General features: G+C 41.4%; 2 protein-coding genes across 2 annotated transcripts in view; one reads left to right on the top strand and one right to left on the bottom strand.

The window, feature by feature from the left end:
* The window catches only part of gmds (GDP-mannose 4,6-dehydratase), an 82,796-nt gene extending 68,596 nt beyond the window's left edge, over positions 1-14,200 (top strand). The window contains exons 10-11 of the mRNA XM_088314196.1: positions 13,201-13,269; positions 13,979-14,200. Coding sequence (XP_088170322.1) covers positions 13,201-13,269; positions 13,979-14,041 — 132 coding nt within the window. The 3' untranslated portion in view covers positions 14,042-14,200. The remainder of the gene's footprint in view (positions 1-13,200; positions 13,270-13,978) is intronic.
* A 2,354-nt stretch (positions 14,201-16,554) lies between these two features.
* On the bottom strand, positions 16,555-18,616 carry LOC148324309 (forkhead box C1-A-like). The gene has a single exon (XM_088314214.1). It carries the CDS (start codon positions 18,378-18,380, stop codon positions 16,974-16,976), a length of 1,407 nt encoding a protein of 468 aa, XP_088170340.1. The 5' UTR covers positions 18,381-18,616; the 3' UTR covers positions 16,555-16,973.
* Positions 18,617-23,778: the final 5,162 nt, after the last annotated feature.

Below are 23,778 nucleotides of genomic sequence, written 5' to 3'. Positions count from 1 at the left end.
AGACCACTTTGCTCGTTTCTGCAGTCGTTGTTAAAAATGAACGAGGACTTCTTTTTCTGGAAGCCACACACACCCGAAATAGCTGCAGACATTTGCATTGAAAACGTGTTTGGTTTTCTAGGCATGAGGTCCGTGATCGTACCCTTCATGAATGTGACCCTCAGCAGCACTAAATGCAGCCTGTCACATAGTCTCACCAAAACAATCATACAAAGAGACCAGCAGTGTTTTAAACACGGTCAACTATGTTTTTGTGCAAGTGGTCAATGGGATCACTGAACTGTCTGTCAAGGGCCACTAAATAAGCTATGTAGGCGAAGAAAGGTGCTATCTGGTGTGACTTAGAAGATGGAGAGTTTCCTGCCTGATAGCACTCCCTGGCCACGCGTGAACTGATGTGAATTTAGGTGACAGGAGGCTTTCACCCCTGGGAAAGGATGTGGAAGGCAACAGGGACAGAGAGGCTTGAAAAATGGGATTGACCTCTAACCCGGAGTCCGTAACGTGATCCTGCTATCTTTATTGTCGGTTGGAGCAGGTCAGGAGGGAAAGGGAAGGTAGTAGCCACGTCATGCTGCTGATTAGAACTTCCTGGAGTTCAACGACAGCGCTTCACATGCACACACACACGCACGCACACGCACGCACGTAAGAACAGTGACACAAATGTGTCGTTTTGACGCTAGAATGCTAAACAGGAATTGAATGAATGATGCCAGTTTGTCGTCGACATGTCCCTACTGGTTTGACGGCTAGTGTAATACTGCGCATGGGCCAGCCCACTATATGAATGACAACTGTACTATTTATAGATTGGTTCTGCTGAGAGGAAACATTAAGGCCAGGTACCTACCGGGATTATTATAGTTTGAGAAGTTTAATTATAGTTAGTTTTTGTTTCATTTTGTGTGTTTTTTTTTTTTAATTCAATTAGTTTTCATTTGATTCCAGGTTTAGTTTTAATTTGTTAGTTTTTATTAGTTCTTTTTTCAAAAACACTTTTAAAACTCTTTCAAAAACAGTTTCATTTAGTTTTAGTTAGTTTTAGTATTAGTTTTGTTTTTTTTATTGTATACTAGATTGGAAAAATATTGTGGAGTAGAAATTTAACAAAAAAAATGTAAAACATTTTGATATTACAGGGTACAGTTTAACAGTCCAGAGACTTTGAATTGGAATAAGTGCCGTGCATAATACCACAATTAACGTTAAATTCATGCATGCACCCTAATTGAATGACACTTGTTTGCCAAGTTGGGTCTTAGTCCCTGTGTTGTGGTGCTCATTATTACTAAGATGATCCTTTTCTCTCTTTTCTTGGTTAAATGCATGATCAATAAAAGCAAACAAGGCCGTCTCTCGCCGGGCAATATATTTGTTCGGGTAGTCGCCGAGTAAGGCCAATCTTTGAATTATGACAAACTGAAAATAATATCATGCGGCCATTTTCTACACGGCTTCTTCTCATTAGGATCTCAGGTGAGCTGCATCCTGACCGAGCAGACTTTGGATGAGCTGCAAGGTCCACCTTAGACTTGTCAACACCTATCTTTCGATCTGAATGATTATTTAGAATAACAATCTCATCAAGAGCGTCCCTATAATCTAAATATAATTCCCAAATGTGAGAGGCATATAGAACACGTTTACCTTGCACATTTCTTGACCAATCCAAAGCATTCCAAGTCTCACATGCTGCATCTTATTAGACTGTTTTCAAGAACTGTATTACAAAATGTGTCAGATCATTACAATGTGTTGCATGATTACTTGATGAGGTAAAGTTGTATTACATTATTACGTAATGCAGCTAGCCTTATTTCAACACACCTGATCGTGGCGTGATGCACTAATTAATTCCAAAGGCGCTTGAGTGCCTATGAATGAACATACTTTCCAAAAGGCCAACGTTTTTATATTCAAACTCATTCAGACTCGTCCAAATGGAATACGAGACCTTTTGAGACGACGAATTTGGGGTTTCTGTCAGATGTGGATTATCATCTTCCAAAAATGGAAATAAAATCTTGAAATGTGTGCATGAGTTTCTCTTTTTGCATTGAATGACTGTAATATCCAAGTCATATGAACGGCATCAATTCAAGCTATTGAAAAGAGCGGTTTTAAAGCAAACGTGCTGGACTTCTTGACTTGAGCCGTTTTCGTAGCAGCTTCAGTCTGCCTGTCTGAGAGAGCGAGATTGTGAAGTATGTGTGTGTCTGGCAGTCTGGTATTTCCTGAAGGAGTTTCCTCCCGCCGTCAGAGCGGAACCACCCTGGGCCCCACAGCAGTCCGTCCGACTGAACCGGTACTCTCCCGCAAGAGACATGGCAGCAGTGTGGAGCCACGTGCAAAATCAAGACGTACTGCAAGCATAAAGGAGCATTGAGAACGGAGGTTGAGAAATCGTCATTATTAAGGTAGCGAGCAGCGCTCGACCTGAGCCAAGTCTGCGCCTGGGGCTGTCGGCAGCTTGCCAGCGATCTGAAAGCCTGATTGTTGCCGTGTTGCAGATATTTGCTGTTATTTGTACTTTGATGTCAGTGCTGTGATAGATTGGTGTATCCTGCGCACCTTACAGTAATTGGCTAACAGATAGCGAGGGAGCGGGATCACGGGCCAGGATTCCTGCGCTATCAGCGAGCTTAAGCGGGCGTAGAGCTTGAGAAGAGAAACCTGCCAGACAAGGAGGGAAGAAGGAAAGAGTTACTGACAAGGTGAGGGAGAAAAGGCTGAGTCATATCAGATTAGGTCTTTGGGCCCGAGTTGCAGCTGCTCTTGGTTAGCCGGATTTGGCCGCAGAGCTGCTCGAGGGCTACCCGACTGACACGGCGAGCGATTGGGAGGGTCAGAGTCATGTTCATTGACGTCGGGCATTCACAGATACTTTGTCTTTTATGGGATTGCTTCAGCCTGTTGTGTTTTATGCATGTTGCTTTCTTTACTAATGCATTTTTACAACATTCTATGAAATGAAAAAAATATATTATAGCATGTTGTTTTCTCACAAACGGAATTTGGAGAACCAATTGTGTCAATCTCCCTTTTGCAGCTTGAACAGCTTCCAAATATTTTCGACAAGATGTGTCCTTGTGACAGGAGCAATTTACTGTCCAATCCTCTTGAAGAGCTTTTGTGAGGTCAAAGGTTAAAGAGACGGCCTGTCTCACGATTGGTGCAATAGCTCATTTCAAAAGTGGATGTTGGGGTTCAGGTCATGCCACTCAAGTTCTACCACATCAAACTCACTGGACTATGAGTGCTTTTCAGCTGCGCATGTGCACAGCGCAATTGCCGGCTTCGCAGGCCACAACGGGCCGTCAAAATACGTCCTTACGTGAAACCAATCCATAGCGCAAAAAAGATCAGGGGGACTAGACCGCTCCCCTGAAGAACTGCCACTGCACTGAAACGGCTAATGTTACCGTCCCGTACTGTAATCCAAGGGTCAGCAATGATTTTTTTGAAAGGGGCCACGTGAGAACGTGAAACAGTTGTCGAGGTCCACAGCAATATGCTAAGATCAATCGTGTTAATCTGCATTGTTTTTTGTTTTTTTTTAACTAAAAAAATCTAATTGTTGAATCTTTCTGTGACCACTATGGGATTTCTTTGATTTAACAGCTGGATACCAACAATTTTGTCCATGTGTACAAGTTGACCCCACATCTTGTTCACTTGCACTTCAAGTCAAATCAAAGAAGTCCATACTTACGTTTTATATTGATTTCAAAAAGGCTTCGACGCCAGTGAGAGACTGCGGACAGTACGGATATGAACCGTTTGCCCTACTTTAACCGGGTGTGCTCTTCAAGTACATCCAAGGTCCAGGTTCAATGGGATGAAATAAAAATGACATCCCCAGGTGGTCATTTGAAAACCTGACTAAAATAAAATTGCTCTGTGCACCCCTGACTTTACTTTTCACAAGCCAACTGTTTCATGAGTCGTTTGTTCGCACGTCTCGCTGTTCTGCTTGTAAGGCACCGATGCAGAATGGGGCTTGAAGTTCTTTAAAGGGAGAAAAAAAATGGCGGCTCTACCATTACACCTCTGATGATGTAATTTTGCTGTTGTTGTGAAAGCGCCTCGCTGTACGTCCTCCATGAACAATCGTGAGAACAAAAGCTTACAGTGAGATGCTGAGATTTGAATGCGTTGTTCTGCGTGTGTGCCTGTCTCTTGGAGGCTGATGTTTATAAATCAGCAAGTCAGGCCGTGTGTGTCTTGCAGACCCGGTGTTTCCTGCCGTGTAATCCGAGTCTGTGGTGGAATGTGTGAACCACATCCGACTCCACTCCACTCAAGCCCCGGACTCACTCAATAGCGGCTTGTAAACGGCCAAGTTTTGCTATGGCGCAGGTAGTGAGTACAAATCGAAGAGAACGCAACATAAGAAATACAATATTAGAAATAAAAGCTATTCCCCAAGTCAGGTCTTAGTCCATAAACACAAACTGTGAACACGTTTATTTGACTTGATCTTATGAAATTGCAATGAACCTCGGATTTATTGCATGCACACTTGCACGTGTTTTTTCTTTTTTTTGGGGGGGGGGGGTTGACAAGAGTCTGAGAAAGGTTAATGTAGTGTGACCCCTTGAATATCTTTCCTTGGCTTGTTATCCTGATTGGGTCATTCATTCTGGAGCTGCTCCTTTCACCATTATTTCGACACACGCTCACTTTCTTTACAGCACTCACTCACTTTGAAGGCTCCTGAAGTGAGGGACCCCGGCCCCCCTCCTTCCTGTGACCCAAAGGCGGCTTCATTTGCATTCGGCTTTTTTCATTCTCTCCTCTCTTCTCACTCGCCTATCACTCTTGCTATATCGATTTCATCTTTCGTATCATTCTTGGAACTTGTTTGTCTGTCATGTTGTTGTAACTGCTGATCCATCTTTCTCGCTATACTCAACGCCAGTGGTAAAACACCTCGTCCGCGATTCTCCTTCTGCCTTGAGTAGTGCCGCCAAATGCGTAAATATTTGACAGCCTCGTTTGTGAAACGGTTTTGTCTTTTTCTCTGATGCCTTTTGCAGTGCTTTTTTTTTTATCCTCGGGGGGCTGTCCAAGTGCATCTGAACTATTGAGGAGCACATGAGTGGGCCTGGCCCATTGACTGTCATATTCACTGTCTTCTCCTCTTTCACATTGGCCGTCGAAGTCTTCAGATGAGAATGCGACTATTTTTGACTTGCGTTTCTGTTTCAGAACAGCTTACAAAGCTGTTTTGCTTGTGTTTTGATGTAGCTTTTGGTTGCACTTTTAGAAGTTTGTTCGAATTCATTGTTTGACCCCCAAATTAAAGGGAAAGTCAACCTTAAAAGACCTTTGCAATAAAAATGTTCATTGCGCCTTCACTCTAAACAGCATTCTGATTAATATTCTGTTTGTGGAATATGAATTAAAATCTACTTGTTTTTTTAGTCACTTCTGTCCAGTCAAAGTTGCTCAGGTAACGACCAATCACGGCTCAACTGCTATCTGAAACTTAGGGTGATGATTTTACTGCTTAACACATATTCCACAATCGCAATATTAATCAGAATGCCGTGCTTTGACGAGTGGGTCTGCATAAAACAGATTCTTGTAAAGACAATTTTTAGGTAGACTTCCCTTTTTAAAGAAGCGTAGAATGTTCCAAATAGACAGTTGCATACCAGGGACCAGGCCCTAACTGAACTAATCCCAATTATGATTATTTTTTTTGTTTCAACAATACATGAAAGTCAATATGCTAAACTGAACGGGTTTAATAATGAGCATAATAAGGTTTAAGAAGTAAAAGTTGTTGTTTTTGTCCAAACTAATCAACTTTGTAAGGTTCAGTTCTTTATGTTAGCACCAGTGTTGTACATAACATAAGGCCCAGTTGTGTCAAGTGCTTGCACAAACTACAAAATAAAATAAATAAACATAAATTGAAATAATACGAACTAAATCATTCCATACTGCTCCATTCTGATCATCTTTGGAAATTAGACTCACAATCATGATGACAGATAATAAAAAAAAATGCAGTTACTGGTAATCAGTGGAGAGATGTGGCTGGCAGAAATAATGTTTAATTTTTTTCTTAAAGACAGGCTACATCTGTGGTTGACGTTTGTTTGTTTGTTTTCCTTGTGTCAATGTTTCAAAGATGGACTTGTTTGGTCATCTGTAAAGCAATCTTTCATGCTCTCAGGCCTTAGCAGACACTTCCTCTGAGGTGTTCAATGTTTTTCTCTCGGCCTTATCGTTTTCATCACCGGCCAGCAGACAATGAAACACTGTGAATCTGAGCGGAGGAGCAACGTTCAGCTCTCTGGCTCTCTCTCTCTCTCTTTCTTCACTGTAGCTCCACACCGTCACGTTCTGGCTCTCCCTGTTTGGGCACGATGAGAACAGCCGATTTGTGAGGCTGATAAGGCGAGGAATGCTGCTCAAAGAGGAAATGCTGTCCTGAAAGAGGTGCAGTCGTGTGGAGGTGCAGTCTGCTCCCTCGTCCTTAATGTACCCCCGGAAAATATCATTAATCTAGTAATGGAGTCATTTTTTGGCCTTTCATCCGTTATTTTAATGTTCATTCTGAAGTGGTTACAAATAGGTGCTGTTTGCATTTTAATAAATTGCGGACGCTTTTAAATAGAACCAAGTACAAAAAGTAAACATTAACCATTTTTGTATCTGTTATAATTAGATCAGTTTATGAATATATTGTTTTAATGAAGATACATAATGTGATTTTTCATGAATTCAAACATATGGAAATTGGATTATAATACTGACAAGAACTAATATCATGGCTGCAAATTTCTCCAAGATGCGTATTTAAACAAAAAAGTGGAATATCATGACAACAAAGATTCTGAATACGAGGATGATGGAAATATATCTTGTGTGATTCTCGTGTTTAATTGATTCAATTTTCACATTTGCCTGCTACCATGGAACAGGGTAGGCTAGCCTTAGATTTGTACATGAACATGCCCAAAGGCCCGGGGACACTACGTGACTGTGTCGAGCCACAAGTTCACTAATGATGGGAGGACAAATTTTACAAATAAATACAATCAAATCAAGACTTTGTTGGGGTCCGAAGCTGAGCAGGAACGGCTGTCATGAAGCGGTGCTCCATCTTATTAAATACACTCTCTGCTGTTTTACGAGTACTCCGTCATCTTGAAGGGCCTGTGAAGCCTTTTTGGACTTATTTGTGATTACAAATAAACTTGACATGACTACTGCTACTGATACAATCTGAGTAGGAAAAGGGATAACTCTACAGCACGGTACAAGCTGTACATGCGAGAACGTTTTCATTTTGGAACCAAGGCTAACTTGGATCTTGTGGTGCAAATCACTTCTGTGGATATTGGATGAGTCCAATGTCAAGCATAAAATCAATTCCTATGCTTTTGTTTTGTGTTTAAAATCTCTCTGCAGAGCAGTCCATTATTTTAAATGCATTCATTGGTTGCATTTTAAACATTTTCGTGAATCCACCTAAAATGCCAGATTTCCAAGAACAGTTCGTCATTTTAAAAGCAGAATAGTTGGGTTTTCTCAAGCGCATGTATACATCCTGAGTGCATTAGACACAAAGACCATCCAGTCGTTCCAGAGCCAAGTGTTTCACAGAGTGTGTGAGAGCGTGTTCAGGGTGCAGCTGAGGTGAAAAACAAGCGAGAGCAGCAAGTGAGCGCTCACTCAAGCCTGTCAATGCCGAGCTCTCTGCCAGAAAGTCAATGCGATCACATCGGTCACCTCAGTGTGCGTGTGTGTCTCGTATCAGTTTATTTGACGGCTATTCCTCTGCCATACTTTGAAAAGATGTCAAGTAAAGAACTAAAAATTGCTTTCTAAAATTGTTTGAACGTTTCAAAGACCTTTAATCAGAGGTATATGGCGGGCTGGGTGAGAAGCATCCTTTTTAGCCTGGATTTGTATGCATTTACGCTTGGGACTGATTTCATTTGTCTTGCCAATTTATTCCATTTGCATGCCACCTGAAAGCTAAACATATCTTCGCCATGTTTGCTTTGAACTCTTCCAAAAACAATGTTCAACATTCAATATGCATATTAAGTGAAAAATGGGAATGGAAACCCCCAAAATAGAATCTTTTTTTTTTTTTTTAAATCATCAAATGTGTCTGCGGGTGTCAAACCCGGAATATTCGGGGAACCATTGTACACCTCTTTTATAATATTGTGTCTTTCTAAATGAACACAAGAATCATCATCAATGAATTAATGTTTATAAATTTATGTTATAGTTGCTTGTGTATTAAATCATTGATGTGTTGATTCTGACGCAAGTTCAATGTGGAAAACTGTACTATCATATTCATATATATATATATATATATATATATATCCAAGAGGTTGCATGCATTTGAAAAAGCAACAGGAGAGCAGTAGGTTTCCCAGTCACGGCCACAAAAAGCCTCTGACAAGTCGCTTCAGTGCTTGACTGAGCATGCAACAATTAAGATAAGGCTAGAGAAGTTTTTTTTTTCCTCCTGTGAATCTTGCTCAGTCTGCTTTCTTCGTGTTGAGAGAGTGAAAGAATCTACTTGAAAGAACTGAACCTTTGCTTCTCACACACACGCACACACCTCGGCCACTCATATACGAGTGTTCTTTCCATTGTGCGCATTAACAGACATTTCACTTGCGATGACTCCATTTGTGTTTGACCTCAGTGACCGTGAACACTCACCTGAGCCCTCGAATTTTAAACCAAACCCCCCTCTTCCCGCTTTTCCCTTCAATTCTCACTCCCAGTCTGCAGCATTTTGCTGACTCGAGGAATTATGATCTGTTTCCTGTCCACGGGAATAATAGAATCAAGTCGGAGGGAGCGGTCAGGAACAGTTGTGTGGAGCAGTAGCAACAAGTCCAGCTCCACTCTGCTTCAAGACTGAGAGCACACACGCTTTGAGGCAGATGATTTATATATCCCCTAGCAGTCAAAATTTAAACGGTTATCATTGGACGAACTCCACCATGTAAAATGGTAATCTTCTCCCACATAACATGGCACAAGCGAATAGTGTTTAAAAAAAAAAAATAAAATAAAAAATATATATATATATATATATATATATAAAGATTTAAGGTTGCTCTGTGTGTGGGGGGGGCTTGTATGTGTGCAGATTGTAGTGTACGCGCTCATCAGAATGACAGGGCCACCCTTTAGAGGTCACTTAACACATTGTGCACAGGCCAAGCTGCATGGGGAGTCAGGGAAGGAAATCTGAGCTATAACTCACACAGCACTAACTCTCGCTGTCCTTCACTCCGGTGTGCGCTCTCTCTCGCTCTGTCTGTCTCTCACTCAATCACATACTCTATGAAGTGGTCAAAACCTGGCCACAAGAACCTTTTTGCTCCTGGACTAAGTACCAAGGACAAAATGTTCTGATACTTTGGGTGGAAAAGCACATTCACGGGGGCACCATTGAACAATGGGCCAGCTGGACTAGTTGGCGCTAAACCTCTTTGCAAGCACCTCATCCAAGACGCCAACGTGCATCCCAATCAGAAGGTGCTGCCACACGGCTCATGACACCACCTCCCCTGGTTCCAACGCGTTACATCATGCGCATCACCAGATTCTCTTGTTTCTTTCCTCCTCACTTCTTCGCCACTTTTGTCCTTGGATAGATTAGGTAGGTTGACGCAATGCTAGCAGAGGTCCGTTACCATCTGACCTGTTGTGACAGATTTGTGACTCTGGGTCTGAAAAGACACACTGATGCTCTCCTGGGAGTGTGCTGTCACCTGCTCACACACACAAAAGCTGGCACACCTCCACGATTCCGCAGACTGACGACCGCATCAGGGCCTGAGAGAGCGAGAGAGACCACTGCTTTTTTTGCTCCGTTTTGGCTTGGTTGTCTTCTCTACTGTCGGGATGCTAGCTGACTTCCACAACAGAAAGGTCATCTTTAGTTCATTTAAGATTGAAGATAAAAGCAGTTTTTGTTGTTGTCAAGACATCTGTTCATCCATTTCCATGAAATTCGACTTGGTGGCAAAACGGAGCAATGGGCCTCTTTCCAGCGACCAAGGAGCACATTTTCAGTAGTCGTAACTGGAGACACTTCATCTCTAGCATGTCCGTGTGTGTCGAGCGGGGGTAACAACCCGAACCCGTGCCGTGTGATTTATTGGAAAACATCACAGTGATACGAGAATTCCTTTGCGTTAAATGCCTGTTCTGATTGCCTTTTACTGCCTGCATGCTTTATGGACCATGCTCAAACTCTGTCAGCTCCTTTTCAGTGTTCGCGGTTGATATGAACGTGTTCTTTTCTTGTTGGGGGTGTCGGCGAAACAGGAGGCACAAAGGGATTTGGGAAGACAACCGCATTCTTGGAAAGCAATATTATTGTCTTAGCACATGTCTCCTTGCAATGTGAGATGCTCTGTGACAAGAGCAGTCACACAAAGAGTTAAGTTGACCTCTCGTCCAATAGCTTTTCAGCTAATACCCTAAATGGGACGGTCATTTATTTTTTTGTTGTTGTTTTTTTAGTTGTCAAATTTTCCTTTGAATACAAAACCAAAGATCAAGAATTTGAACATCTTACCTGGAAATTGTTTGCATATTTATTGTTCATGATTTTTTTTGTCACCGGTTGAAGCAGCAATGGTGGCAGCAAGACATTTACATTAATGACAACATCGATGGCAGATCGCACTGCTCTGATCATGGAATCTGAAAAGGAATGCATCATACTCTCCCTTTATAATGTCGATTATATGCTAAATATTTCTTGTCCTTTGAAAAAAATATGGATCAGATCTACCTCTATCCGAGCTCTGGCAAAGTACAGCTCAGGGGGCCACATACGCCCCCCCCCCCCCCGCCCCCCGCAGTCCCTGACAGGCCTTCACAGTGACCATCAAGTCCAAGTCAAATCTAAAATATGTGGTGCTTTTATTTTGAAAGTTGCGCTTTCATGTTATTTGCAAACGTGTGGATGCTAGAACAAGCGAGGTTGGGAGCAAGACCTCAGATTTCCGCAGTGTTGCCAACTTAGCAATATTTTTTCTATATTTAAAGGGGAAGTCAACCCCCGAATTTTCTTTCCAAGAATATATTTTGTGCAGTCACTAGTCTAAACACGGCATTCTGATTGACATTTTCCACTTGCTGTCGATTGAAAATGACATCACAGTCGCTCGGGGCTCAGGTAACAACCAATTATGGCTCAGCTTCCCCCAACAATTTTTCCAAAAAAGAGACTTTCAAGAATGACAACAATGGTCGTGAGGTTTGCAACATTCTGATTTCCTGCACGGTGGAGGGAAGAAGGCCAAGAGGATTTAGTCTGATAATAAATTATGCAAATCTACAGTTTCACATACCATACGTGTTGCTGTATCATAAGTCACCACTGTGTCATTGTAAACCACTGTCAACAATATTATTCTTCCCACTTTTCTTTGTATTTGGTCTTGACTAGGAGCAGATAATATGAGCTGGCGCCTGGCGCACAAAATTAATGTCATTTTTGAAGTGCAAAGATGTTGAAATGATCGCTTTAAAATGTGTATTAACTAATTATAACAATGCGTACCATATCTCCACCTGAAGTAGTTCATTGAAGCAAGACAAAATGGTTTTTTTTCTGAATTTATTAAAAATAATGTAGAATAAAATTTAGAAATTGGCCCTTCAACAAGATGTTCCAATTTCTCATTTGCAAAATGAATAATCAACCCGTGCCTTCTTTCCATCAGCGTTTGCCCCTTGCATCTTCTCCTCACTGCTCCATTCATCTGTCATGGTACCATATTGTATAAACTTGACAAAGCGTGGCAAAATAAATTTGGGAGATGACATACTTTTGCCTGACTGCATTACATTTACCTACCCTCATTTTATTGTTCGTAATCTGTGCTACATATTTTCAGGCTCAAGCCACTTTGAATAGAGTGTACCAAAATATTGGTGTTGGGTTGCAAATGGGAACCATATGAAGATTATATTGCACCCCATCTGTTTGTAGTTGAAGTTCAATTATTGGCTACATGCTGTGTTTGGGGTGAATTCACATGGCTGCAGAACACTTGTTAGCGGCTTTCATTTCACTCAGCGACCTTCTTTTGGTGGCTCTGCGAAAAGGCCAAAATCTCTGTCACCTGTTGACAAAGACGGCCACTGGAGTCAATTCCAGAGGCTGTTGACATGCGGTGGCACTCGACGCACATTTACGACAGATGCTGCTGCACGGTGGCATCCAAGCACAACAATGCCAAAGAATTGTTGATGAGTTTGTCTCTCCAAAATGCGAATTGTGAAAAAATAAACCAAACCATATTTTTTTTTTTTGGTGATATCAGACAAAGATGCTAAAAATCATCAGCAACATCAAACTGATTTATGTGTTGTGTGCAATTCCATCGGTATCTTGATGGATTTGGTGCGATCCAATTCAAGGATGCAACACCTTTAAAGTTTAACAATTTTATTCATCAAATCATAACCGATTTTAAGATTCAAATTGTTTCTGTTCCACCCCTATGTTGTGATTATCAACAATTATATTATTAGAATTTTCCAGTCGATTAATGACAACAAATTAAGACATTTAAACAATGCCTTTCAATACAGATACGTACTTTGCTGCAATCGTTGATAATCGAGTTTTTCTCAGCATCATGATCATCTCCAACGTCCGGATTGTGTCTAGCCGAATACGGAGTTGCTGCTTTCCTTTTTATGCGTTTTGTTGGGAAAAAGGCTGATCAACTTCTGATGCATCTCTGAAAGTAGCGATTTGGCCGTCTCAGGTTCTTCCATCTGATTTGAGTGTCCCACTCAAGGCATGTGTGTTTTTCTGAGAACGAGCAGGCCATGGAGTGAACAAGAAACTATTGAATGTTCTTTTTTTTTTTCTTTTTTTTTTAACTCTCTTTGGTGGTCTCAAACCTTGCTCGGTGGATTGTGAACACATCAAGGAGACAACAAGTTTGGAGTTGTTAGCTGGCGAAATGGTGACTTCTTCTTGACACAAGAGTGGCACAATTCATCTCGCTCTGCCACTGGAGGAGGGCGAGCATCTGGACAAAATGCTCAAAGACACGAGCACTTGAGCCAGCTGTTGGAGTGCCCCGTGTCCGTCCGGCATGCCTACCTGATAGACACAGTCCAGCCTTTGTCTTTGCTAAAAAAAAATTTCAACTTTTATCCTTGTAGGATTACCTGCAAGGCGACAGCAGCAAAGCGTATGAGAAGCTGGGATGGAAGCCAAAAGTGACTTTTGAGGTGAGTCTCCTCGTAGTTTGGGTGGAGCCACAAGAATATTTTTTTCCACAGGCAGTCGCTACTTCTCGACAGATACGCTCTGAAAATATTTGTTTAGCTATAACCGATCTTGAAGTGATGAAGAGTGTGTAGTGGGCTGGACAAAGTGCGTCGCCTATTTTGGGTGACTCCTTAAGGGAGCTGCAAATAAACCTCACCCTGCTTTCAATGCGTCGTTCTGATCAACATGCATGCACAGTTACGTGTGCCATATTCATAAAAAAAAATTAACATTCGACACATTTTCCCTTCAATGAAGTCTAACATGATTTTGTTTCATCATTTGCTAATTTGTCCCATTTAGTAAAGACAGTTTAGTTGATAAAATGCTTAACAATGGAACTAAGAATAAATATTTATTTAAACACCAGGAGAAAAAAAGTGAAAATACTGTACAACAAACAAGCAAAAAATAAACCTTGAGCACCTACACAATATATTTTGTAGACTACATTTTACACTAAAAAGACGATAGTTGGTCCCAGGTTAGAGTAAAATATTCAGCATAGAATTTTTATAAGAATTTTACATTGAATATTTCATTCTCAATTTCTACTCTGTTTCCTGGGACCAGATGTAGTCTTTGTAGACTACTCTACAAAATTTACTGTGAAACACAAATGTTGTGTTGTGTGACGTCATCGTGGCGTGTTGTGTGGCGTGTCTGCAGGAGCTGGTAAAAGAAATGGTAGAGGCAGACATTGAGCTGATGAAGAAAAACCCAAATGCCTGAGACAGTCCCTGGAGGACTCCAACCTATCAACATTCCCATCAACACACACGTGAAGGACCCGCACGTTCCAAAGTTATCCTGGATTTGTTGTTGTTTTTGTTTTGTTTTTTTTTAAGTCTTTTATCATGAGCAGCAGCCTATTAAACAATGAAGGATTCCCTTCTGCCTAAGTGTTCAATTTAAGAGGAGTACCAGAACTTGTGAAGAAATGTGCCAACATGTGCCTACATCATCAAGTTGATATGCAAAAGCTTAATGTCACTTGGAAAAGTAAATGCACATCAGTCAATGCATCTTGGCCGTGAGTGTGCGTGTGCGTGCGTGCGTGCGTGTCCTGGTTGTGCGATGGTCAATAGACGGCTGTTGTCGCGTTCCTCAGCTTGCAATGCTTTTTAAGTTTTTTTTTGGTTTGTTTGTTTTAATTAATTTGTCAGCACATAATTATTTTATTGGCCAGGAAGTTGTCCCCACCTCGTTGCAGAAAATTCTGCTAAAATGAAAAAAAAAACGTACTTATTGAATTGGATTCGGTCTTAAACTGTTGAACTTTATTTATATATTTATTTACAAACACAAAAACGTCTTTATAATTTTGCTTTTTTTTATTTTTATTTCGGGTCCCTAATGTGTTGTGAATCCAGCCTTTAAAACATGTTTTGGGGCGCTTCTCATCATTTTAGCTTGCATGAAAAGCACATTCGGAGCTTTTCGTTTAGTTGTTTACTATCATGTGGAATAAATATCGATTTAATAAATAAATAAAAATCATAATACAAAAACGCAATACAGAAATAACGTCGACGTTATTTCATATACTTTGATTAAAAGAACGAAATTTCGTTTCATATACTTTGATAATCAATTATGAAACCATATAAATTTATTTTCCCCGCTAAAGCTTTGTGGGATCCCCGTTCCCCGCACGTGGATGTTTGTCTCATTTACATGTGTGGGGTTCCTATGCACTATTTTGAGGCTGCAGCTCTGCATTTTTTGGACTGCTTTTCACGTGTGTGACGGCCGTGGACATGTTGTAGCCTCAGTGCGGACACCAAATTAGAAACAGATGTGCTCCGACTTGATTTGGGCCCCCGAAAGGGCGCTGAGAGCGCGGTGGTGCGGGCGTTAAGATGCAGTATACACACCATTTCAATACAAATTTAAAGTGGCTCGAAAGTAGGGGTAAAAATTTACGAATAAAAATCTGAGCGTTCGAGAGCAATTATTATGCAGCGTCAGCGTCAACGCTTAATTTTGACACAACACACACACACACACGTACACCACACACACACACACACATACACATTTATATGTGTGTATGTGTATATATATATATATATATATATATATATACAGAGGGGCTTTTGGTGTTATTTTCGGAGAGGCCAACCAGGTGTGTGTTAAAGCACATGCAGTGAAAGAATTAAATCATGTCGGCAGTGTTTTTTTATCCAGTCTAGCATAAGTTCGTCAATAAAATAAATGCACGATTAATTACATGCAGTTTAGTGTGACACATAAATACTTGCATATAAATGTGATTTCTTTACGATTAATTCTATCGTGAATATGCGAACTTGTTGTCGCACAAAATAGTAATGTGCTGCGTGTTATCATTACGCTCGCATGGAATATTTTGGTGCCTTCCAAAAGTTGGGGAGGAAATGCAAACAATAAATCGTCGCATGAATCACTCACTTCAAAGTTAAGCGACGCCTTTCGCGTGTTCAGTGCGGATTGATGGGCACATGCACCTGCCCGCAAGTGAAAATGAAATAAGAAAGAAAGAGTAGGCAAAGGCCAAACACAGCAACAAAAACAAAACAAACGGATTTTCAGCGAGGGAGCTTCCTTGCTGCTGTCAGTCACATTGACGCTCGCGTTTCTGCGCACTTTGTTGTTCTGACACTTTAGTGAGAGACTCAAGTGGCCCACCTCCACGGTCTTTTGATATTAAGAATTAGGAAGAGTAGCAGTGCGAAATGTAATCCCAACAATGTTATTTTTCCTCATCTCGTCGTGATATTCCAAACAAGGCAAAAGTGTGCTTTCAATATGAATAATGCGGGGGAGTCAATGTGCTCAAAACAAACAAAATTATAAAATTAATCGTGCTTGCAATGAGCCAATTAACAAAAGTGCTTGCTTTCTTTTGCTTTTGATGCATGTGGCGAGCGTGAGGAGATGGAAGCTTGTTAGTAAGCAGTGAGAACTTAATGCTGACTCGGCCTTTTCGTGGCCTCGCAGCAACTCCTGCCACACGTGCGTTTATTTACGTCAAGGTTTACTCCACACGCACATTGCCCCAACTGAGCTCAAATAAACATTTGGAACGTGAAATTTAGGGAAAGCAACGGAGGATATAAGGCCGCTTTTAATTGGGCCCTGAAAGTTAATTTCATTTCTTTTGAAGGCCGTTCTAAAACTCTCCTTGCGTAGAAGTCTGCTTTGGTTGCATATGTTTACATCCAGGGCTGATTAAAACAAAGAGCATTAATAAATCACTCAAATTAAAATCATGGCACTTTATTCTTCCAATAAATGTAATGCCTTCAAAAATCAGTTGAAAAATGTCACATGTGAATAAAATAACCAGTTAAGGCTAAAAGTCCCGCTTACACGTCATTGGGACGGATGTTCAGGCAGCAGATGAAATTTGACACAAAAAAAACCTTTTGCCTGTCTGGCTCTCAAGAAACTTATTAATCGCTCTTTAGAAATAAATATATTAGGATATAATTTACGAAAGTCAGCACGCTAAGTATTTGAGCCTTTTTTAAGTTAAGAGAATAAACTTACGTGTTGTGGTGCTTACACACGCCTGGACAAAATCACCTCTGTATCACGCTTGTCCATTCAGGATGTCAAGTGGAGGGAGGGGGTAATCATGTAATAAAGCATATATATTAAGGTTGTAATTTGGAAGCTGTCAAAACTTGCTGCAGTCATAAACAAAAGCTCCTGAGGTGCGATAGATCGATTGCGTGGACGGGAAGGCCATCTGACAGCTGTTATTCCCATTGACCGCGGAGCCATTCAGCCCCATCCTCTGGGACTCGAACATCTCCCTGACCGAGTGGAAGTTTTGCTGCTGGGACGGATAGCCCGCGCCCAAGTGGCTCAGGTCGCCGTACCAGGAGGCGATCCGGCCCTGATGGCCCTCCTGGTTGGCATGGCCCAGCGGCGACGCGGCCGTTGTGCTGGCGGTGCTGCTGGTGACGCAATAGTCGGGCAAAACCTCGTCCACGGTGCTGGGCGGTGCCAGGTGGGCCCCGGGGGTTCGGTCCGCCGCGTAGAGGCTCATGGCTTGCATGTTGCAGTGATAGGTGGAGCTGGTGGCGTTCTGGTTGCACGTGCTCGGCGCGTAGGAAGAAGCCTGGTTGGGGGAATAATTGAGCCCCAACGAGGGGGTCATACCTGTCCGAGAGGAGGTGATGAGAGGCGGGGAGAGGTCCGCGTGGGGAGACCCCCGCAGGGATGTCATGATGTTGCCCACGCTGAAACCCTGCGCGGGAACCTGGTTGTGCTGCTGCTGCTGCTGCTGCTGCTGCTGCTCGGAACCATCCAAGCTGAGCGAGCGGCTGTGCGGGCTGCCGCTGGACGCGCTGCTGCCGCTGCTGTCTGGACTTTCCATTTTGGCAACGGCGTTCAGCGCGGGCGACGCGGCTCGAGGCGGCGTGCAGGTCCCGTTCTCCGTCTTGATGTCCTGGATGCGCACAGGCTGGCAGCTCTGTACCGGTGCGTCCTGCTCCCCAGCCGGGGCGCGGCCCGCCGCCTGCAGCTCCTTTGCCCGCTCGTGCTCGTCCTTCTCCTTCTGCACATCTTTCTTCTTGAAGCGCCTCCTGCGCCTCAGGAAGCTGCCGTTCTCGAACATGTTGTACGAATCCGGGTCCAAGGTCCAGTAGCTGCCCTTGCCTGGCTTCTTGTCGTCGCGGGGCACTTTGACGAAACACTCGTTGAGAGACAGGTTGTGTCGTATGCTGTTCTGCCAGCCCTGCTTGTTGTCCCGGTAGAAAGGGAACCGCTCCATGATGAACTGGTAGATCCCGTTTAGGGTGATCTTCTTCTCCGGAGAGTTTTGGATGGCCATGGTGATGAGAGCGATGTAGCTGTAAGGCGGTTTGACCATGTCCTTGGGCTGCTGCTGAGGGCTGTACGGCCCGTACGCACGGGCCATTCCGCCCGGGTACTGCTCATGTGCTGGGTGAGAGTACATGCTCATGGGCGCTGGCATCGCCGCGTATCCACCGGCGGTCCGGTAGTAGCTCTGCTCGCTACTGATGTACGGTGCGACCCCCAAGGAGTTGGGGCTGGACACAGAATAGCGCGCCTGCATCCCGGGCGATGCGTTTAAGTTCCAATAGTGGCTGCGCTCAAGTTTGGTTGTTTTTTTTTTTTGGTCCGCTTCCTCTGGTTGCTGTCGGTCGCAGTCCAATTCAGCTAGACCACAGCCCTTCGCAGTGGACCAGAGAACGTCCGGGCCCCGGCAGTTAACATTTGCAAAGCAAAAAGTAAGATCGGAGGAGCGCGACTCCACAGAGAGAGAGCTAGAAACATTTTTTTGGGGTTTTGTTTGAGCCTGAACGCTTTTCCTCCCTTTTGGCTGCTTGGGCTGCTCCTCCCCAAATGTGCGCTCCATCATCCAATTGGAGGGCGAATCTTTCATCCTTTGGAAAGTCCACTTGGTCATTGCAATGAAAAATCCCCGCATCACTCTACACCTACGAAACACCCCGAATTATAAAAATATATAAAGAGTAAAAATATATGATCAATATTGAAGACAGATACCTATACATAAATGGTCCCTCCGACAATAACCCTTCAAACGGCTGGCCCAAAAATAACTTAAATTTGATGAAAATTGGGCCGAGTGGTATTTAGTCAATTTGATTCATCTTTCTGTTTTTTTTTTGGTTCAAAACAACAACAAAACTATGGGTTATGTTGGTATAAACAACGCAAATAGGTCAAATTCCCCCAAGTTGGTCGCTTCATTTTTATTTATTTGTAAACCAAAATTGGGTCATTTTTGACACGGCAGGGTCGGCCATGCTCCTCTAATTAACTCAGATTTACTACTTATTCCAGTAAACCTTCATTAAAGGTGACGTGTTAGCGATTAGGAATGTAATGCAAAGTGATCTTTTTCGTGATCACTTTGCAATGTGTGTGACAAGTCAGCCATCTGGTCTTTAGCCTTAAACAAACACACGGACTAAAACGTGTGTGTTTATCTGTGTGTGTGCGTATGTTTGTTTGGATCACCAAAGTCTTCACACCTACCCACTCCCCTGCAGCGCCTGTGGGCGGTGAGTGGCAAGTCATCAAAGGTTTAAAACACGATTACTCACTCGCTCAGACGGACTCTACAATCACCGGCGTGAGATTTAAGAGTGAGGCGTGATATTATTTAACATTTCTCCTCGCGTAAAGGCCTAAAAATGATCTCCAAATGTCACTGGAGACGAGGGTGGCAACGGTTGAGTCGAATTCCCACATAGTTCATACGGGGACAGTTACGCTCCGTGATGTTGATTCAAAAAATTCAATTTGTCTGAAAAGGAATTTACACCGCCGCTGCGAGCCAACAGAGTGAACTCGCCTTTTGTTTATTTGACATCAGTAAGCCAACTTTCCCTAAACCTCTCAAAATAAATAAAGTAATAATAATAATAATAATAATTATTATTATTATCATAGTATATATTATATATTATATATTATATATTATATATTATATATTATATATTATATATTATATATTATATATTATATATTATATATTATATATTATATATTATAATCATAATAATAATAATGATAATAAATACAAAACGAAATAGTTCAGGGAGAACTAGCAGCCTATATGTTTTCTACCTTCCAAACTTCAAAGCATCATACAATCGCAAAAGCTTTGAAGGGAATGGATATGATAATTTGGGTTATAAAATGCGAGTGAATAGAATGAATTTATGCGATGCACTCGTGAGTGAGTACCCACTAAAAAAATGGTGTGTTAAATTTACTAAAGTATATTTCGTCAAGTGGCTGCACAAAATCAAATCGTCGGCATTCAGATAGATTTTTAAAGAAAATTATACATCTACGTTAAAATGTAGCTGGATCCAGTGATTTTGTTTCGCGCAACCACTTGACAAAATAATTGTGAGTAAATGCAACACACTTTTTTCCCAGGGATGTCTTTTTTTCTTCTCTTTATGCGGTAAAATTTCACCCCCTTCTCGGCTCTTGTTCCAACACAGTGTGGTACACAGCTGCCGCCTTGTGGTCAGAGTGCAACAATGCATCATGGTTGCGTCTCGAGCCACCTTTTCCCTAATGACGTACACTGAAAAAAATGCCGTGTTGAATCAATCAGTTTTATTTTCGTTACGCGGTTACACGAAATAAAGTCAAACGGGTCCAGATGATTTTATTTCATGCAACCTATTCTCAAAATAAAAAGGAGTAAGATAAAATAAATAAATAAATAAATAAACCACTGTAATTAACCATCCCAGTGACGTAATTTCCTTTTGCGTGTAGATCAAAAATCTTGATTCATGATACACAAATATTTTACACAATTATACAGGAATTTGTTACGCAACTGCATAAAATCTTAAATTACGTTTTCAAAAATGACTTAAAGCCACAACGTTCTTTACCTGGATTTTATACAGTATAAAAGTATCACATTTTGCTCATGCGTATTGAAAGAAGTTTTTGTTGAATTTACTCAATATTATTTCGTCAAATGGTTGCACAAAAAAGTAGATCCAGATTATGTATTTTGTGCATCCACTTGATAAAATAAAATTGAGTTAATTGAACACATAATTATTCCAGTGCTGGTATCTATAATCAATTATTAAGAACAAGCAAAATTGGGGAAAATGCATTTTTAATAGAATCATTGATAGTATAGGATCTCAAAATTGTTGAATGCATTGTAATATAAATGTCGCAGATTTCTTATCCATCCATCAATTTGCAGATACTCCCACCTGTCCATAGATGACCATAAGAGCTTTTAAGATGCTGCAGGTTTTAATTTGAGTGACTCTGCAGAATGAAAATGCCGCCCTCTTATGGTCTGAAAATGCGTGTGCAACAGCGTCAGCACCAGTTAGATACCTACAATACTGATATTTCATACAAAGTAATCTCCTCACGTTTGAACTTTTACAGGACCAACCTCACCAAGGAACTATTTGCTTGACCACATCAGCTTTTTCCTTTGGGGATTCTGTGCCGTGTTCAAGGACAGTGTATGTGCAAAAAGAAACCGTCTCTCCAACAACCCTTCTTACTAGGAACTATATTGAGGGAGGCACAGCAAGAATGACATTTTCAATCCTCCAATCTCCAAGCCAAATCCTGACTGAGTACCCGTTAACTCAATTTATTAGGTTTGTTAATTATTGGTATATGTCGATATCAATTACCCTTTTCAGATCACTGGGAAATTGGAATTATATCCCAGGTGACCTTAAAGGACAAGAGGTTGGATACGCCTTGGACTAAACTCCCCCAAAAATCGCAAAAAACTTTATTCATCAATCCATTTATCTTCTCCGCTTATCCGTGGTTGCATGGGGTTGAGCATTTTTAATGTATTGTGTATGTATTATTCTGCAGCTACTTTCTTTCTTTCTTGATTTTTTACGGTCCTGCTTAAGGCGTCAGGACCACTAGGGGGCCACCAAGAGCAATTAACAGTCAGCAGAGCCTGGACAAAATTGAGGGAAGCGTACTAATTTACAAATGAAATTTTCTTTCTTTCTTTCTTTTTTTTTACACTATCGTATTCAAATTGTTTTCTGTGTTTATTTTTTTTCTAACGTCTTTGAACATTTTCACAGTTTCAAAACCTACATTTAAAAACAAGTGTGCTGAATTTACTAAATTTTATTTGGTCTAGTGGTTGCGCAAAATGAAATTGATGGATCCAGATATTTTTTTAAACCGTTGTTTTACTTTATATTTGTTTTTCTAACCTAGTTTTTGCCAACCCAAGTGGTTGCCTGAGATTATATTCGTTATTTAAATACTGTTTTTACACAGTATATGTACAGTAATAAATGCGTAAGGGGTTTTGCATTTATGATTTTACGGCAAAAATAACAAAGTAAAACCGATTCCCACTGCTTCTTTGACGAGAGAGAAGTTAAAGTGTGTCTGATTTCCTTTTAATTAAAAAAAATTGCATCGCTTTTGTCGTAGATTTGAAGAAGTGTGTTGGAGTATAAATTCTTCGCAGCCGTCGATCCTTGCGCCTCTGCTAACCTGTTAAATGCATTGCATGGGATATCAAAGAGCGAGGGGAATTGTCAAGAGTGAAACAAAATCAAGTTTATGCCTCTAAAATGAAGAGCGTGTTCCTGTAATGTGACGTCGTTGTAGGATTGGTCGCTAGATGGCGGTATACTCCATTTTATTTCGACATCTGAGCTGGCCGACGGGCATTCTGGTCCAATACAACTTCACATCTCAAATATGCCACTTCATATTTCCTTTTTTTACTCAATGAAATAATAGCCGCCTCGGATATGAATTAATGTTCTACACATTAATATAAAAGGACGTTCCCTTCCTTGTTTGCCATCGTCGTAATGAAAACAGGATGTTGTCCCCATGCAGTAAGACCACCAACATACAAGCGAAGTTCACTTTCACTTTCAGTGGGTTTGTAACCCGCGAGGCCGCCATTTAAAATGACACGAGATCAATTCAAATTGTCAACAATGTCAAATGTCCTGGCTAGACTTCTGGCCCGTGATGCAATCTGACCGGTTCACGGTGCAGAACTAAAATATCTTTTCTACATTTTCTGAATAACATTCAATTGACACGCTGGAGAAAATAGAAAGCCTCCAAATTACTTTGGATTAGAGGTCATTCGAAGCGAAGCGGTGTTACTTGCTGTTACCTGTACCAGTCTTTTAGTTCTAAAAGCTCCCACCAGTGGGATTTGTGTTTGTGATCTGGGCCAGCTCCTTCTGGGTCTTTTTCCCCCTTTGACCGTCATCTCAAAATACCACCGTGACGTGTTTCCACATACTGATTGTTGTTTTATTTCTACACGTCACTGGCGTCGAGTCACAGGGGCCAGAATCTCCTATGTGACATTTCCCCCCACAAATTAATGATCAGCCCACACACGTGAGTGTTATTTTGACAATTTACTGACCAATCTGAAGTGTTGAAAATGAAATGTCGTCGACGATGCAACATTAGTGAATGAACAAATATTGCATTTTGGGGGAGGTCATCTGAGCAAGGAACATTTTGATTCCGCCAGACGCCAGCGATCAACTTTCAAATTGCTAAAAGCAATACGAACATGCAAAGTTAGTGGCTCCCTAATTCAAAATGCATTCACGAAAAAAATGTGTGCATAAATTACTTGATTTTATTTCATCAAGTAATTACACAAAAATAAAATCATCTGCAGCCAGATCATTTCATTTGGTGCAACCGTCTGACCAAATACAATTCAGCAATTCTTTTCTGTGTAGACACCCAGTGGGCATCTGATGTCGATTTAACATCAATTAAATTAATCTAATGTCATATTGATGTTTAAATGACATTAGATACCCCCGGGGGCACTTTATAAATCTACATGAGGTGACATTAGAACGTAATTGTGTAATTGAAGTACGTAAAGTAGTAAATATATATATATATATATATATATATATATATATATATATATAGTGATAGAC

This window comes from Idiotropiscis lumnitzeri, chromosome 13 (genome assembly GCF_059441095.1).
Source record: "Idiotropiscis lumnitzeri isolate Australia: NSW breed Sydney's pygmy pipehorse chromosome 13, RoL_Ilum_1.0, whole genome shotgun sequence".
Classification (NCBI taxonomy): domain Eukaryota; kingdom Metazoa; phylum Chordata; class Actinopteri; order Syngnathiformes; family Syngnathidae; genus Idiotropiscis; species Idiotropiscis lumnitzeri.
Note: the sequence above shows the minus strand (reverse complement) of the source record. Positions and strands in the feature narration are given on the sequence as shown.

Bases quoted from the DNA above. Each gene is read 5' to 3' on its own strand.
- LOC148324309 (XM_088314214.1), bottom strand. From the start codon at position 18,380: ATGCAGGCGCGCTATTCTGTGTCCAGCCCCAACTCCTTGGGGGTCGCA.